A 19,373-nucleotide genomic window follows, 5' to 3' on the forward strand; every position below is an offset into this window, starting at 1 on the left:
ACAGACCTTGGTATATTGGTTCTCTTTCCATTAAATACAAATCATGCTTTGGATAACATCTGAAACATTACTAACACATTTTTTCCTCTTCCTATTCTCTCTCCCCAACTGCTGTAATCCATTTGTAGTTTGTACATGAAATGCTTGAGACATTCGGTTTGGCAGAACAATTCCTATTTAATCATTCTAAATTTAATAATGCCATTTTTACCTTAAAGATTTTCAACACATATCTTTGACAGTATGATATATGTGCTGTCAAATCTAAGGTATTAATTTTAAAACTATTTAGGTAGGCAGGTGTTTGTTGGGAAAGGGGTAGGGGCTTGGCAGAAGGAAGAAATACATTCTTAGTGATACATGAATGTTGCCTTTCAAACTATGAAAATTTCTCAACCTCAACGGTACCACAGCCCAGGAGCTATAAAACCACTGGAGCAAAATACATTTAAAAATAGCAATCAGCTTAAAATATTTACAATATTTTGTTTAAATGAATGACTTTTACTTGTCGTTTATACACAGACATTTTTACGATTAAAATATTTTTCAATATTTTCTTTTAAAGTTAAAGCTTTTCTTTTAACAAAACTTCAGATTCTATATCTCCTATCTACACCTTCCCAAAAAGGTTACAAAAAAACATTATTTTCTTAGAAGTCTTAACTTTACACCAAGGAACTTGAATTCATTATATTATTATACTTTGTACAGGCCATTTGATACTTAATAATAAAACTACTCTGCAAAAGATAAAAAAATGGATGCAAAAAAAGAGGTCAACAAGAGCTATTAAATGACACCTGCAACACAAGATACTGAATAATAGTAGTCATCTCTACAGAAAAGTTCTTCACAGGAACACAGTTTAACATTTGAATTTCCAAGGATGAAAAGGTTAACAGGAAAGCCATCTAGGCTGAACAGGAACAAAAGGTAGCCATTTAATCAAAGAAATAATGTAATCTTCCAGAAACCAAATAAATTTCAAATCCATCAGTTAACCATCCTAAGAGAGGCACATTTAGATTCTTGTCAATACACTTAGAATATATGCTAATCATTAACAGCACAAAAGGCTATTATTACTGCATGCACCTAAGCTTCTAGAATTTTGCACCTGACAAGCTTCTGAGGTCCACAAAGTACTGCAGTCTCAAAAACAATCAACAAGAAATGAGTGGGTCTGGCACTAGGCTCTAAACATCATCAGCAGGGAGGGAGTATCAGGGTTTACATCTTAAACATCTATGGTATCTAACACGTATTGACACCAAGGGGGTAGAAAGGTGACACATTATAAAGATTTCATACCCATGTAGTGACTCATATGTATATCTAAGTTTTTCCGTCAAGTATAAGACTAACATACAATTCTACATACACTATCCAGTTTAAAACATGCAGCTAAGGAACCTACAATTCAAAGACAGAATCCAATGATATATCAAAACTGCATTGGTAACTGAATTTTATTATGTGGACATCTACTGTGGCATGCATCTGTACAAACCTTGCAGGCAGTGGTCCACAGCTGGGTTATGAATAAAAAGGCATAAATTTTTCTCTCATTTTATTACAATGAAGTTTAACAGTACAGAAAAGTCACATGACCTTGGTGGGTCAGATTTCTTAAACCCTGCAACATGAGGAACTCTAAATACATTAAATATTGTTACACATTCAGACTTCCAATGTACAGGTACTTGGAGACAGTTACAGCCCTCACCAAGCAAGGTTGGGGACATGAAGTCCAACAGCATATGAAATGCTGTGAAGGCATAACTTTACAAATAGCAATGTAAGCTTACAGAACTTGCCTTTATTAAGGTGGTATGTTCATGTAATTCCAGCGCCTTCACAATATAACGAACCAAATTTACTATACTTCACTTCTAAAAACCTAGATGAAACATGAAAAAGAAGCCATACAGTATAAATTGCAACTTCAGGAAAAGTTCCTGCTTTATTATTCCAAATAATTTTTCCCATGTAAAATAAATGTCCAATAGTTCCTGGTATGTGGGAAGATAATATGTGTTAAAGTCACAATGAAGCCTTATTGACGGAAGCTTGGCTATATAAACAGCACAAGTTGAGAAAAGGTTTAATCTCCAAACCTATTAGACTGGATGAAGCAAGATCAGTAACGGCCACCTTGCGACATTACGGGAGGTCTCATTCCCATCGGAGGTCGAGGAGGCCCACCTTGGTAAGGGGGCACCATTGGCGGTCCCTGCCCATACGGAGGCATTGCACCAGGAAGGTAACCTGGCATGCCTTGATGATGACCACCATACTGACCTAAAAAACACATTTAAAACATAAAAACAGATTGAGTTGGTCTGTGCGTGGTACTTTTAACTGCAATGTATTTTGCAGATAAATACTACGTGTATACTGAGAAAATCCACTAAATATAATAAAAAACATAAAAAGAGGAATACCATGAGGCGGCATTGGGGGTCTCATTCCTTGCTGCTGTGGGATGCCTGGCTGTGGTGGCATCATACCTCCAATTGGTCCAACGGGTGGATTACCAATGGGAGCCTGTCCTGGTCGAGGAAGATTACGTTGATATTTAGGTAACTGCGCTCTTCTCTCTTCCTAGGAATAAAAATAAGCAAAATGTGAAACACTTGAATGCAGAGGCTCATTAACCATAATGCAAGCATCTAAAGTCTTTATAATTTATGAGTAAGCCTAAATTTTTAAATGTACCGTTACACCCCAGTTACTTTTATCCCACAAACCAGTCCAACTACTTAAAATCTTGACGCCTTAAAAAAATTTCACCTATTTTTATACTTGAAGCATGGGATATCTGAACAACATTCCAGGAATTATAAACTGCTTCAGCAAGAAAAGTGTCTAATGAAGAAAGCATACGGACTGTTAGTGATCTGCAGATTCTACCTCACACTTCACTGTTTCTTCAATTAATTTACCAAATTTATGTCTAACAAAAATAATTCTTAAGAGAGTAAGAACCCAACTTACTGTCTTCTTTCACAAATAGTCTGGAGGGAAGGGGGAGAACGTATCTAAGATCAAAACATGCAATATTCACTTTGTTTGGTGGTTCTTAAAAATCAGAATAGTAAATATCACTTAGCAAGCATTCAGTCAGATCATAAGACCATCACTATACAAATCACAACTTTTTAAATGGGTACACTGCTACAACAGTACTCAAACTCTGTTAGCAAAAAAATGTAAACAACTTACCAGCGATATATCCTCATCTGGATGGATCAACTTACTGGTTGCACTGGTTGTCGTAAGTGTAGCAGGCTTACTTGTTATTGAAGCTGCTGGTTTAGCTGCAGTGCTATTTGTTGTACTAGTGGTTGAAGCTGTAGACTGTGTATATGCAGGGAATGTAGGCTTTGGGGGTTCTGTAGTTGTTGCAGGGGTACTATTTAAGGGCTTGAAATCTGTACCAACAGGTCCTTGGACAGCTGCCTGAGCCTGTAAAACACAATCTTTCATCAACAAAACTTCAAAACCCAAAACTGAATTTATTTACTACCAATATAACTTAAGACACCAACATTCAACAAGACAGCAAACTTGAAATTAAAACAAAGTTAACATCATAAACAATCCACAAAATTCAAGGTAACAAATACTATTAAAGGATGCTGAAGTCTTTTTAAGCACATCCAAAATACAGCAGTAGAAACAAGAACTGCTTATGTAACTTCTCAGATGTCATCTATCTCCCTGCCAAAAATTACTCAATTTACAAAGCTTTGTATTTATTCCCAATTGATGAAATATAGTATCATATAATGGAACAGCATATGTTCTATTTTTATTACTCTAAATTGTTTAATCAACCAACTCAAAAAAAAAAGTTACAGAATACAAATGTTTGGATGAATTTCAGTTACTAAGAATAGCATAAACAATTATCAATGGTGACACATCCTTCAGAAGTATCCCTTATATACTAATACAATGCCCTCCCAATTAACAATGGCTGGATGATTATGATGGACAAAAGGGTTTAGTAGAGCTTTTAAGTATAAAGTTATAGGTAATAAAAGTGTTAACCTTTCGTAACACCAAACATCTGAAACATGTAAATTAGGCCAACTTTTAGAACCAAATGCAGAGTACTAAATTTCCTTACGTTATTATCTGATGCATTAGATTAAACAGCAAAAAACAGAATAGCTTAATCATGCATCAAGCTAACCATTGGCCACTATAATGCATTTACTGCTTACATGCTTTTAACCCTTTAGAACCATAGGAGTTTGGGGTACATTTTTTTCTATTAGTATGAGGTTCAAATTTTCAAAAACCATTGATTTATATGCCATTAATTGTACTTAAAAAAATTAAATAGTGTATTTTTGGGAAAAGATTTTGTTTTAAAGTAGGGTCCAAAGGGTTAAGTTATAAAGCCATTTCAACAATTTTAAACTGCAACTTCCTGCGTACTTGTGCTGTGCTAGGAAACAGAGCTTTAGAAGATGCAGACAGACTTTCTGAATTGGATGAAGCTGTACTTGAGCTTGTTACAGGTGTCCCCATCTGTAGCATAAAAGAAAGGAAACAATGAAAAGTCTCCAAACAAATGGGTGAAAATAAGCCATGTGGTAGACTTTTTTTCAGTATAGATTGCATTTTTGTAAAGGCAAAATACAATGCAATCAAATCCGTTTTATATATAGAGGCAGTTATTGCTTTTACAATAAACAGAGTGACAGTATGAGCCTCAGAAAGTTGTTTTTCAATTCTACACCAATAAATCTAATTAACCACAGGTTTTTTCCCCCTAAAACTAATGTGTTCTGCACTATGATACTTCAAAACTGATTATCTTAAACTGAGAATGATGATGCATTCTTACTGACATTTCAATCCAATTCTCTATCAATGAATACAATTTTTGCCAAGATCGTCTCTCAATAAACAGATCCCCCACACCACCTCGAAAACGTAAGTTAATGTGCTTAAAAGGCACTTAAAAGTAATGCTTTTAATTTAGCAACTACAAAGAAAAAAAATGGAAGAAAACATCTAAGGAGTAACTGTAAGGTGAACAACAAAGAACATACATCCTGATCCCCTTAATTCTGAATGAAACTGGAAAAAAAAAAGCAAAAGCAACAGTCACGTACATACTATATATAAAAGAAGCATCTTCGCTTCTGAGTTCTGAGGGAAAAAAAAGACCAGTAGGAAATACAAGTGTGACTAGGTCAAAAGCCATTAAATGATGCCCTTCCAGTAACAGTGCAGCATTGTTTGTCACTAGTCTAGACTAAAGGAAGAGCCCAAAAATTATTTGCTAAGGTCTCAGGATTTTCATCACTGGCTTTGGTTTCTTTCCACTCAATAGTCCATTAGGTAAAGGAAGGTCTCTAAAAACATGTATTGAAGTTCCCAGAAATTAAACATTCATTTCTAACTGAAGATAAAAATAACCAGAGTTCACAACTATGAAAAATAACCTACTACACTATCTCTGGTTCCAGTCAATCTTTTATGAGTAGAGGAAATCAACATGTGCAGACATGGAATAGAAGAGCCACTTCTTAGTAATATTTAATAAGTTGTATTAAAAAGATTACAAATTTAAAAAAATCGACCTATGATGATTTCAAAGATTTTAGTAAACAACTGTACTTTACCTTTAAATATAAGTGCACCCCTTTTCAGGAATTTCACCTTACCTGTCCTGCACTAGGGAAAAGAGGCTTAGTAACTGGAGGCTGCGGAGCAGGAACTGTTGCTGTTGGTGCAGGTGGTCTGTTAAGAATACCTGGTGCTGAAACAGCCTGAGCTTGAGTCATTGGAGGAATTCCAGGACGTGGAACAGGAGGTGGCATACCTGCAGAGAAGAAATATTGGAGAGGGACCCAGTTGTTTACACATTTAGTTCAGAAAAAAATATTTCCCCCAAACTTTGCCATTAAAATGTACTGTATTAAAAAAGATTCTATACTACAATTGACTGCTGAACTGCATGAAACCCAAAGAACTCCAGACATTTGCCCCTTGAAACAATTTTGCCTCAAACTTTGTATTCCTTCATGTCTCTTCAGAATTTGGGGAAGTGAAATACACCACTTGAGACCCCATGCACAGGTAAAGCAACACTTAAGCTTGTTGGTATTACTGATGCAGCAAACTTTTGAAACATGTAAGATAATTATTTCAATCACCTACCAGATAGATGTTTCCTGAACTAATGCAAATTATAGTAAAAACTGTAATAAATACATACAGCTATAAATATTAATCCAGAAACTAAGCTATTCCTTTAAACACTAAATAAATTTTCCTAAAATGCACCACTAGTGTATGCTTTAAACTTCCTCAACGTAAGTTAAAACTCTTACTGACTTCACATTATCAAATGAACATTGGTTATTTTTCTGTATTCCTTCAAATGCCTAAAATCATCTCAGAGCACAACGTATGTAAAGCTGTCTACAAATTAATGGCTACACTGGCAATGATTCAAATTTTGCTGCTACCTTATTTTTCCTGTTCCTTTTACACCAACTATCACTTGAGTACATCCAACTCCATTATGGATTCCAAACCAAACTTGCTAGGATTAAAAACTAGGCAATGGGCTCAGAGCGCCTCATGAAGGCCTTTGTGGCACACTTACTGGGCTAACCAAATCCCTTTCCCCATATTACAGGCTATAAAGTCAATATACTTTATTTCCCAGGCACCTTTGCACTTAAGAGGGTTCATGAGACCTACTTCCGGTCAATGATGTATAAGAAGCTAAGGAGCTTCTAGAAAGTTACTTTGCTCCCTAAAAGGAGTGTACACTGCTGACATCCTTTCTTAAGTCATCTTGTAACCACTGAGTGACACGTACGAAGGAGAAAAAAGCTAAAGTCGGCAAAGCGAAAATTAAGCAAGCACAGGTTCTTGATTATCACTAGAACCACTGAATCTACCACTCCTACACTGAGTGAGATAATAAATGCCTACATTGTTTAATATAGTTCGTTGGATTTCTCTATTACTTGCTAAGAGTCTCCATTACTCATCTAAAATATTCCTAACAGATACAACAACCACCCTTAAATATGTGAGCCTCAGTGCACAGGCTCTGTGCATAGGCTCATTCCAGTTGCTTGGAAGAGTACTTTTACTATCTATTTCAAAACAAAAAAAGAAAAAAGAAAGAAGTCCATCATAACACTTCTCACAGTATTTTTAAAAAGAAGTCACTGACCTATGGGAATTTTATAATTACACTGTTCCAATGCCTACAAACCTACTGTCCAAAATACTTAAGAATAAAACATGCCTGCCTTATTAAAAAGGCAATTATCTAACATTTCATACCTGGTGGCATACCAGGCATCAGTGGTGGTATTCCTGGTCCAGGTGGCATCATTCCACCCATTGGCATCATTCTATTAGAAAGCAAATTTCAAGAGACAACTAAAGTTAATTAACAGTATGAAACATTAGAAAGTATTTTGGCTAAAGCCTGAAACAATAGGTAAGACTTGAATGTGACCTCTAATACTGAAAGAACACAACACACTAGGATAATCCTATCAAAATAAATTCCTTAAAAACCAGCAAACTCTTGGGTTTACCAGTAAAATGGGGGAAAAAATTCAATCTTTGTTAACAGTGCATTTTAATACATTTAAAGCCATTGAGGACAAAAATTATACTCTCAATATAAATAAGAGATTTTATCTAAAACATGTGTAATTGGAAAGCAAAATCACCTTTTGTCTCACTTGGAAAATATCCACAGAATACAAAAAAAGAACTATTTTAGAGTTGTCAGATTTTTCAAAAGGAAAATATTGAATGTACTCCGTGGAATAAAGATTTCTTTTTTGGAGGGGCACAGAAGACTACCATCATAATTAAAGATAATCAAAAGTAAACTCAGACTGCCTCCTTTTACAGCAGAAAGCTATCTAACACTAAATCATGACTTAAAAACATAACCCAATTTATCTTTCTTCCCTTAAAAAAATCTCACCTTCAATTATCAGTGTCCAATTCACTTAAAAAATTACAAGTTAGTGAATTCTTAAGTACCCTTACCAGAAGAATAACTTCTATATATAGATTTTATTAGAAAAAATTCAATTACCTTCTATAATAATAAAGTATGTAATTTGGCAAAAGAATATACATTCTTTCTTAATACCAATCCTTTTTACTAAGTCCCATTACTTTCAGCAGTTTGAGGAAAACAGCTGCACACTTAGAAAATGCCTTATTTATATGGGTCTATTACTATTTCCTCACAGATGTTTTAGTTCCCTCAAGAGATCTGTGTCTATCAGTCTGCAAATTTTAGAAGTTTTAGTAAGGAAAGTTAGAAAACTTCTGAAGTAAACTGAATAGATACCATTAAACACACAAGAAAATGACATTATGATTATACCTCCTGAATTACATTATGAATGAGATGCTTACATGTTTTCACCGCAAAATGACTGGGTGTATTTTCTCTGATGATGCAATCTGTGAAAATGTATGACAAAATCAAAATCTAACTGTGATTTTCAAAATACAGTGGGAAAGTGTACTGTATACCTCTCATATCCAACAATATTTAAGTAAAAGTGATGGGCACGGGCACCTCATATTCATTTTAGTTCTTGATGATTTGACAAATAAATCATTTACAGAGTTTGCTTCTTGTCACAACTATAAAGTGTTATGGACAGTTCTGAATCTCAGAAACTCAAAACCTACAACCAACTGCTTTAATTACACCAGGTGCAATTGAAGTAGATGGCTGCCTACATACACCCTAAAACCCCAAATTCTATTCTTTTCAGAGGCAAATTTATATTCCTTAAATTTATTAGTAGACCCCTTTATTAGATAAGCTTAATATTTATAGAGCCCATACCTTTTAGAAGCAAAAAGTACAAAGCAACATTTAATTCATGTAACACCCAAGATGAAAAAGATTACCAGGCACAAGCCCACAAGCCAATTAAGAGTTTTCTTACCCAGGTGGCATGCCTGGCATAACTGGTGGCATTCCTGGCATCAGAGGAGGAACACCTGGCATTAATGGAGGTATGCCTATAAACAAGAATTTCAGCCAAAAAGAGGGGGGGTTAAGAAGAAAAAATTAGTACTTCTGAACTGTATCAATAAAGACCAAAGAATCTATTAAATTGTAAGAAACCTGATGGGCTACCTGGAGGCATTCCTGGTGCTCCCGGAACTGGTGGTAGTCCTGGTTGTGCCATTGGGGGGATATAACCTTGCTGAGGTTGAACTGGCTGTGGTTGAAATGAAGTTGAAGCTGCAGAGTCATCATCATCATATTCATCAGAATCATCTTGTTGTTTCTTTTTTTGACTCTCTGCTAAAAAAGTTTTAATTAGTTTTTCTAATAGAGTGAAAAGAAAGAAAAACTAAGCAAGTTTAAGACATCCAGCATTCAAAAAATTTATTTCAGTGCAATTAGTGCCTGAGAGTTTTCTTCCCAAAAAATGCAGTTAACACTGTTCTCTTCAAATGTTTTTTCACTCTATATTAAGCAAGAAGGACAACATCCTTCTCCTATTCTATGGCAAGTAAAAATAATTTTCCTAAGTCAGTTTTATTTTAGGAAACAGTTTTTGAGGCAGAAGGGTATCGCTCAGCAATAGAGTGCATGCCTAGTATGCACAAGGTCCTGGGTTCAACCCCCAGTACCACAATTAAGGATAAAAATTTAATTAAAAAAAAAGCCCTTTATCCCCAAAATTTAAAAACTAAAAATAAATTTAAAAAAGTAAAAAACAGCTTTCTATTTCACCCCAAAAGGTAAATTATGATAAACCAATCTGACCTCTCTGTAATCCTTTTCAAAACAAAAAATTTAATAGGCAATTAATAACAGTTTCTATTATCTGGATAGAACAGGGCTGTAAATCCCAAATCAAATACAGTACTAAAAAAAATTTACAATCAGTGGTTTCATAAATCTAAACAAGCTACCTTCATTTTCAAAGGCCTCAACACTTGCTAAATCCATCTGGAATTCAGTTATAAGTAAAAATAAAATAAAATGTACAGAACGATCCAAATAGTATCATATACACAAATCAAATATATAACTTATAGCATAATATAAAGAAAAATAAAATTCAAAATTGGAAATATGAATACATCTAGTATCTACCATTAAATTTATACTTGAAAGTAGTAATAATACTCTTACTAGTGAAGCTATATTAAAAAAAAAAATACATCTTAGTACCTACCTTGTGTTTTTTGCTCAAGAAGTCTTCTTCGTTCATCCATGTCTTTTTCTGGAATACCTTCCATACCATATATTTCCAGTTCTATGTCTGTTCTCCCAGGTATTGCATTTGGCACAGCATCTATTGTCTCTTTATGCACCTAACAGTAAAAAACAAACAAAAAAAACCCACACAAACAAAAAACTTCCATTAGAAAGACAAAAGCGCTTCATGAAAGACAGCGTCTTTTAAAGAGTAACTTCAAATTACTCAGAGACCACTTAGTATAATGGTTAAGAATGACTGGTTCTATAGTGAGACTACATGGATTCAACCCCCACAGCTTTACAGCTTACTAGCTATGTGAGATTGAGCCAATCATTTGACCTCTCTAAGCCTCAATTTACTCCACCTATATATTACCTAAATTCTGGGGTCCTTTTTAGGATTAAATAAAATACTGTGTGCATAAAAAGCATTTGGCAATGAGTAATACATAGGACTCAATAAACATTATTTCAAGTTTACCATATAATCTCACTTGCTTAAATTATTAGCAACAAACTCATAGTGCTCCACAAATCAGAAATTAAGTCCCAAGAAGTTCCTCAATTAAGTAAAGCTTATGAAGTTTTATTAAGTACTGGAATAAAGTAAATTTTCCAAGAATGGATTTTGAAACAAGCCTGAGGTTACAAATCATAAAAGTGACATTTACAATTTCATTACCCATAATCATCTGAGGTGCTTAACATTACCACAATAGTGATCCTGTCACTATCTAGCTGAATTTATTTGGTAGGTCATGAAAAGAAGTTCTTGAAACCTGGAGATCTAGGACTTTTTTCACTGTATGTTTTTTGTTAGATCTAACGTTCCCTCAAATGTAGGTAACTTTTGTCAATATGGTAAAATCCCTGTCAGTCTTGGGCTTCTTCAGCAAAAAGCATTAACTTAGGTTAAAGTATGTCCAAATATTTTGCCTAGAATATCAGCAACCCCTGGAAGCTTATCAGAAATGCTAATTCTCAGGCTACACGTGAGCCCTACTGAATTGGAAACTCTTGGGTAGAAACAGGAATCTACCTAACAAGCCTTCAAGGTGATTTTGATGCCTGCTCAAGCTTGAGAACCACTTATTTAGCGTAATGACTTGGATGTATCTGTCAAAGTAATACTCAATTTTTCTTTCCTTCCTAGACACTTTCATGGAAAAAACAGGTAACTAAAGAAAACTGTTTTCTTCTTAGAGATGTACCTCAAAGATTTTAAACAGCGACATGCAAATCAAAAATTTAGAAATTATCTTACTGTGATTAAAAGATCCATGAACAGTTATTCAACAAGAGACTTAATCACCAATTCCTAAGTTTTTTGGGAAAAAAAACTTTTCTTGATACTTTTAAGTATTACTTTTCCTGATAAACTCAGATGAAGTAACTCATATGTCCTTTAAAGAAATAATTACATTCACATACACATTAGTTTTCATTACATTTCTAAGTGGTAAGAACGGGATTAAATTAATTAAAAGATACTGGAAAGAGAAGGAAAATAACAATTTACTTAAAATCGTCCCAACACTATGGTACAGCCAGAGTTAGATTTCTTAGAATCTTGCCTAGTAAAAATACAGTCCTGGTTGAAAAGATAGGAGCTAGTACTGATGTGAAACATCTAAATTACTAATGCCCTAGGCTAATCAAATATAGAACTGGAGCACGTCTTAACATGTTAACATGACTTAACAGCCATGCCTATCTCACAGGTTGCTGTGAAGTTATATTAAGAACATAAAAATAAAGTTAAGACGTTGTTTAATCTCCTTCTAGCTTCCACCCTATTTCTCTGCACTTCCCTACAGTACAACTCCTTGAAAGGGCGCCTCTACTTTCCCACCCATTTTCTCTTGAAAGCACTCCAATCAGCCTCATCATTCTAGGAAATCACTCTTGGCAAGTGACCAATGACCTCCACTTTGATCCAATCTTAGTTCTGCGCTTACTTGTTAGCTGCGCTTACTGAATTGGTTTGCCCACATTTTCAATCTCCTTGATAGGTTTCTTTTCATCTTTGGACCTCTAAATGCTGGGAGTGGCCCAAGGCAGAGTTCCTGCATCTCTTTTTCATCTATATTTTACTCCCTAAGAAGGATATCTAGTATCTTAGTTTAAAATACTATCCTTATACTGTATCCTTCCAAATCTCTATCTTCAGTTTCAACCTCTCTGAACTACAGACTTGTAGATTCAGTTGCTTATATGACATCTCCATCTGGATATTCAACAGTCTCCAAACTGACATACTCACCCTCAAAATTAACATAAAATGATCTTGATATCCTCATCCCTAAGCCTATTCTTCCCGTAGCTTTCCACATTTCCATATAGTCGTCCCTCCCTATTAATGGGGTACTGGTTCCAGGAATACCCTTCCATACCAAATCCCAAGGATGCTCAAGTCCCTTATATAAAAGGGCATAGTATAGTTAGCCCTCTCGATCGACAGATTTCACACCAGTGGATTCAACCAATCGAACTTCAATCAGAATTTCAACTGCAGTTGGTTGAATCCACAGACACAGACGAGGTAACTCACTTTTCATATTGCTCAAACCAAAAACCTTTAGATTCTTCACTCACTTTCTCTCATACTCCACATCTAACCCATGAGCAAACTCTGGTTTCTGCCACCATCAACTTTCACCCGTAAGATGGAATACTCCAGTCTCCTAAGTGGTCTTACTGCACTCTACAGTCTACTCTCAACCCTGCAGCCAAAATGACTGTAAAATGTACCAAAGCATGCTATATATCTCAATTAAAACTCCCATTTCATTCAAATGTAAAGAAAATGGCCTACAATAGCCTGCAAGCCCTCCTATATAAAAGTAGCACATTGCTTTCCCTCAATATGGGAGAATGCTCCTGATGTGAAGGTCTTTCATTGGCTCTTCCCAGAAATCTCTCCCTCACTTCCTCTCAGCTCTCTGCTCACATGTCAGCTTCTCATTCAGGCCTTTCCTAACTATGCTGTGGCCCTCCCCTACACCCCCTACCTAGTTTTAGTTTTCTCTATTACTATCAATGTAAGACAAACTAAATATTTATAGGTTATTTTCCTCCACAATGCAAATCTAAACTCCACAAAGGTAACTGTTTTATTCACTGCTGTATAATCAGTTCCTAAAACACTCACAGAAACTTCCTTTGGTAAATGGTCATGTTCTGTTATCTTTACTATTCAATAGTCATCCACCAGCCACATGTGGCTGAGCACTGGTAATGTGGCTATGTGACTGAGGAACTGAATTTTTAAATTTTCTCTTAAATACCCACATGTAACTAGTGACTGCCACAGTGGAAAACTGTGGGTCCAGCATGCAGCAGCCTGTCATATTTCTGCATGGATATTAAATTGTTGTTATAGTAAAATTACTGGAGTGAAAAAGATCTAAATAAACTTCCTTTTAAACTTGGGGAAGCAATGTCTGGTTTTAAATTTACCTCCCTGCCTCCTACCAACAGTAGTTTTCAATGAATAAGGATTTGCCCATCTCACAGCTCTCTAGGGTTCAATTAGGCAAAAATTCAGGCAGCTCAGGGACTCACAAAAGTAGAACAATGTTGAGTAAGATATAAACGTACCTATTTGATCTTTAAAAGTATAAATTACAAAGCTCTCCCTACGTAGTAAAGAACTCAAGAAACCTAGAAATTATTCAACGAGACACCATGCTACCATTCCAAAAGAGGTCCATAAAATAGATGCTTGAAATAAGCCTAGCCCCAGGCAACTGGTAATAACAAATCCTTGAAAAAGGCAGTGAGTAATAGCAGTTAATTATGGATTAATTCTTATGGGATTAGAATTGGTCACACAGCCCACAAAATTTAATCACTGATCCTTGTTCTGTATTCCAAGTACCGAGGAAATACTTTATGATCTCAACCAAACTGTCATCCACCTAACCTAGGATGAAAGACCTTATCCATAATTGAAAGATATTGATATAAATTCTCTGTAAACATTAAAAATCAACTGTTTATTTCAATGGCTAAGAAACAGGTTTTCTTATTTTTAAAGCTGACTGGTTATCTTATCTAATCCTTTGCAATAAGCAACAAAAAAACCCTACAGCTATCAAAGAGAAATTCAAGACTCCCCCCAACCCGGGCACACACCTTGTTTCCAAACAAGAAAGCAAAAATTAAATACAGAAGAAAACTCCTTACCTGCATGCAATGAATAGCTAAGCCAGGTCCTGTATACAATTTCTTATGACATATATGGCATTTAAAATGCTTTGCTTTTTGGTGCTGTATAAGGATCTTCTCATCATCAAAATCTCTATTACAATACCTAATCACTACTGTTAAGGCATAAAAATCGCAAAATAATGACACTGTATAAAAAAATAAATCATGAAAGAGAATAATGGTAACACTAAAAATGGGAACAGCTAAAACCTCTTTGAATACTTTATATAAACTTCGCTGTTTATATTTATTATACTCACTACGGATTAACCTGCCACATAATTTCAGAATCTTCAATGTCCTGGAGGCCCATAATACAGCTTCACCACTCCTAAATAACCACCATAGTAAGCAATGTAGTTGTCAAACTCCCACGTTTAACAGAAATTTTTGTGAAATTAACGTTTCTTTAGTTCATTATTTCAACATTTACAAACGCATACTGTTAACTGGAAGGGTTCACTGATAAAACAAAACCAAAGTTTATGTTAACAAAATTTCAAGAATTAGATATAGTAAAAATTTACCTCATATTTAAAACTTAACATTTACATTATTAGAATCTGAAAATAAGTTCATAGTAAAAAAAAAAAAAGACAATTTTCTATTAACAATCCATAAAGTTGGTTGCAATTCCGTATGAATGTATGCTGCCAAGCAATGTATTTCAACTCAGAGACGAGTTACATTAATGATTCTGAGAATTCTTACCTCGATAGTCATTTTTTTTAAAGTACAAAATCCGTAATCACTTTTCAACTATTATAGAAATAAACGCAGTTCTGTAATAAACCGTTTTTAGGTACAAGACAGTAAATAAAATCAATTTTAACGTATATTACCGACTCTGGGGGAAAAAAAGTATTAAGAGGACGCCACGTTTTATTTTACTAAGTAACAGGAGGCATTTTTTTCAGTCTAACAAAGCCAGGTAAAAAGATAGCAAGAAACCCCACCCTGTAAGAGAACGCTCCTTGAAATCAAGGCGCCAGTGGGTGAGACGCGGAAGCTAACTCCCATCCACCGCCCCCCCCCAAAAAAAAGGCCGGGGGGGGGTCTAACTCAGGGTTAACCAACGTAAGCCTTTACTAAACCACCGATTCTACAAAGAACGGAAAAAGTGAGTGACTCCGGAAGCTCTCCCCTAATCCTCCAAAGTCAATTAGCATATTTTGCTCGAGGAAAAGTCCCTTTGTTGAATCGTCACCAAAACAACGGAGTGTGGCAAAAGTCCTCAGGGACACTGTCCTTGCTGAAAAGGGTCCAAGCCGCCTCCCGGAGAGTCAACGCTCGCACCGAAGCAAGAACCTCCTGAGTCACGGAGTCCCACGACCCTCAACGGCCAGAATCTCCCGCCCAAGGGACTCCGTTTTCCGAAAAGCCTTCCCAAACCCACCTCCAGCCACCAAACCCAAGGCCTAGATCCCGGACACCCGCCGCCATAGGCCCAAGCCAGGCCTCCCCGTCCCAGTCACCACCAACCGGCGCCCCCGCTCGGCCTCGACTTCAAACCGACAAAGGATATCAGCACCACGGCTTCAGCTGCTTCTTCTTTTTGCGTCCCATAACTGCCCTCTACCGAAAAAAGAAAAAAAAAGGAGGATAAAACAAGCAGAAAAAACGAGTCGAAATTCGCTCACTCCTCCGATCCAACCGCCACCACCGCGTCCCACAGGAAACAGCCACAAAATGGCCGACGCTCTCGCTCGCTGCTCTGTCTCCCGTCAGGCACTGCGGCTCGGAGGCGGTGCCAGGCAGGGCAGGGTCACATGACGCAGGCCTCCGCCTTGAGTGGGTGGAGACTAGCGGCTACGGGGCGGGGGGGAGCGGGGATCGCCATCTTGTTGGTGCGAGTAGTCTCGGCTCTCGCTCGCTGGGCGTGCTAATCCCTCCGGTTTTGTTTCTTTCGTAAAGGACGCTAATCCCTCCGGTTTTGTTTCCTTCGTAAAGGACGGGTGACCTCGGTACGCCAAGACACTCCCGAATTGATGGGAAAAAAATCCCAAAACTTTAAAGTTTATCAGCGTAATTAAGTACAAACAATTAACCACAAGTAAAGGATAATTGAGACAGCCCCCAGGTTTTCATGCCGGATTACTCCTTTCTGTAGTAAGTGCTGAACGTTTGTCTACTATTAAGTCAAAGAAGTCGCAGTCTGCCTTGTAACTCACATATTGGTGACAGATAAACAGACGATGCATCGTGGTCAGCGCGGTGATGGAAAAATTTTTTTTAATTTTAAATGGTGATTTACGAGGTGCTGGGGGACCTCAGAGGAGGGGAACGGATTACAGGAATTTGGCGGTCTTTGGGGGTATCAAGGAAGTTTCCTAAAGCGTCAGTGGGAACAAGGGAAGTGGAGAAGGCGCCTCACCAAGGGCGCAAGAAGTGCAAGTCTTTGAGGCTGAGCACCGGAAAAAAGCTAGAGGTAGTAGTGTTGGAGCTCGTAGTGAAGGGGCTGGTAGCAAGAGAGAATCCTAGGGCGGCTGGCAAAGGCGACTTCTGGAGATTCTAGAGCAGTCTGAGGGATTGGATTTCATGCTGAAGTCTCTGGGAAGCAACAGGAGAGTTTTAAAAGGGCGATTAGAGAATAACGCAAATAAGAGTATAGGTGGTTAAGAACCCAGTGCTTGGGTTCATTTTCCATCAGCGCCACTGCCTACTTGCATGTCTTTGGACAAGGCTCAAACTTCCACTGGCTGCACTTAAAACACAGCTTGGCATATAGAAGTTACTAGTAATGTTAAGTTATTACTATTATTATGCTACTATTAAAAGGAAAAAATAATAGCAGACATCCACGGAGCATTTATTGAGTACCAGACGAGGTACTAGGTTTTACATCGCTTATCTCTACTAACATGTGACTTACTGCCATTATCATCACCCTGTTAATATAGCTGAAGAAAAGGCGGCTTAAGGGAGTTGAGGTACTTTACCCCCAAGGTCACAGAGGTGTAAATATGGAGCTAAATTAGATTTAAATTTTAGAAGAATCACTTTGGCTCCAGGGTGAACAGTGGATTGGTGGAAGCTTAGAGGCAAGTCATAGAGAATGTGACAGTAATCTGGGTGAGAGGTGAAACTGGTCTGAAGTGGGGCAGTGATCCTAAGAAGTTATTTATTCATTCTTCCTAAAATAAATAATAAATAATTTTTTTACTTTAAATTTATATATTTTTATTGAAGTATAGTCAGTTTACAATGATTCAATTTCTAGTGTACACCACATTGCTTCAGTCATACTTGAACTTACATATATTTGTTTTCATATTCTTTTTCACCGTAAGTTACTACAAGATATCAGAGTTCCGTGTGTTATACAGCATGAACTTGTGTTTCCGTTTTCCTTTTCTGTTTCTTTTGGGGGGGGGTAATTCGGTTTATTTGTTTACTTAAGATAATTTTAGATGGTGCCCGGTGCTCTACCAAAACCAAAAATGTAGGAGGAAGGTGATAGAATAATGTAAGGATGTCCACTCTTGCCACTTTTATTCAACACTGTACTGCACGTCTATCAGGGTGATTAGGCAAGAAAAAGAAATAAAAGGAATCCAGGTTGGAGAGGAAGAAGTAAAACCATTTCTATTCATAGATGGCATGATTGAATAAAAGAAAAAGCCCACAAAGAAAAATTAATATATTGAAATCCTATTCTTGAGCACTACACGATGTGGCCTTATTTGCAAACAGTCTTTACAGAGGTAATCAAGCTAAGGTGAGATCTTTAGGGTTGACCCAATATGACTGATTCCTTAAAAAAAGAGGAAATTTGCATGCAGAGACAATATGAAGAGACATAGAAAGGAGACCACTATACATCAAGGAGAGGAACCTGGAACAGACTCTTCTGCAGCCCTCAGAAGGGTCCAACCCTGCCGACACCTTGACCTTGGACTTCTAACTTCTAGAACTGTGAGACAATAAATTCTGTAGTTTAAACAACTCAGTTTGTGGTACTTTGTTAACAGCAACCCTAGAGAACTAATACATTTGTATATAGAAAATTTTGAGGAATATATATATTTTTAAAAATCTAGTGCTAGTTAGAGCACAATAAGGCTCACAATACAAGATTAATGAACAAAAATCAATTGTACTTTATACACTAGCAATGAGCAATTTGAAAATAAAATTAAGAAAACAATTCCATTTACACTAGCATCAAAAAGAATAAAAATTAGGAATAAATTTAACAAAAGAAGTTCAAAATTTATATTCTGAAAAGCCAAAACATTGTAAGAAATTAAAGGAGCTCTAAAGAAGTGAAGACAAAAAACAAACAAAACAACCCTGAGATTAATAACTATTCAAATAAATGGTTTACAATGCATAATTCTAGGTCAACAAGTCATCCTCAACTCAATTTTGTGGTATTAGGAGTTCTAGTGTCAGAGTGTTTGGGTTTGAATGCCACTCTGTCACTTACTAGCTATTTTACCATGGACAAGTTAAGAAAATCTGGCCTTGGCTTACTCATCTGTAGCGTGGGACAATAATATCTACCTCATGGGGTTGTGAGAATTAAACAAGTATTTGTAAAGCACTAAGAAGAGCCCTCAAACAAAATAAGTGCTCAATAAATGTTAGCTATTTTTCTGTATGACGTTAACATGGGATGTAGGTGTACTTTGATATCTTTAATATAGTGTAAGGTGAAACAAGCAAGAAAGAGATGCCTAGGCGTTAAAAAGTCTTAAAACGAATTCAGCAAACAGTCATTGAGCACTATAGGCCATGTGTTAGGCCAGAGGATATAGCAGTGAACAAGCTGACATTCTACTGAGGGAGGCAGACAGAAAATAAATACCTAACATCAGAGGTAACAAGTGCAAATGAAGGACTGAACAGTCTAAGGGGACAGGATAGAGTCATTAATGGGACTGCAGTGGAGGTGCTTATGGGA

At 36.5% G+C, this 19,373-nt stretch overlaps 1 protein-coding gene across 6 annotated transcripts; it reads right to left on the reverse strand.

Moving 5' to 3' along the window:
* Nucleotides 1-1,454: 1,454 nt before the first annotated feature.
* ZNF207 (zinc finger protein 207) lies at nt 1,455-16,182 on the reverse strand. Of its 6 annotated transcripts, none has more exons than XM_015245843.3 (12): nt 15,993-16,182; nt 14,444-14,570; nt 10,230-10,368; nt 9,176-9,343; nt 8,982-9,057; nt 8,437-8,484; nt 7,333-7,403; nt 5,691-5,848; nt 4,453-4,545; nt 3,229-3,471; nt 2,448-2,607; nt 1,455-2,304 (listed from the first exon to the last, which is right to left on the reverse strand). In XM_015245843.3, the coding sequence occupies exons 1-12, from the start codon at nt 16,031-16,033 to the stop codon at nt 2,144-2,146; spliced, it is 1,485 nt and encodes a 494-aa protein (XP_015101329.1). In that variant the 5' UTR covers nt 16,034-16,182; the 3' UTR covers nt 1,455-2,143. The 6 variants fall into 6 exon arrangements, with proteins under 6 accessions (XP_015101329.1, XP_015101328.1, XP_015101331.1 ...); XM_015245842.3 differs by having other exon boundaries at nt 9,176-9,346; XM_015245845.3 differs by lacking the exon at nt 8,437-8,484.
* Between the last annotated feature and the right edge of the window lie 3,191 nt (nt 16,183-19,373).

The sequence above is a fragment of the Vicugna pacos genome, chromosome 16, assembly GCF_048564905.1.
Source record: "Vicugna pacos chromosome 16, VicPac4, whole genome shotgun sequence".
In the NCBI taxonomy this organism is placed as follows: domain Eukaryota; kingdom Metazoa; phylum Chordata; class Mammalia; order Artiodactyla; family Camelidae; genus Vicugna; species Vicugna pacos.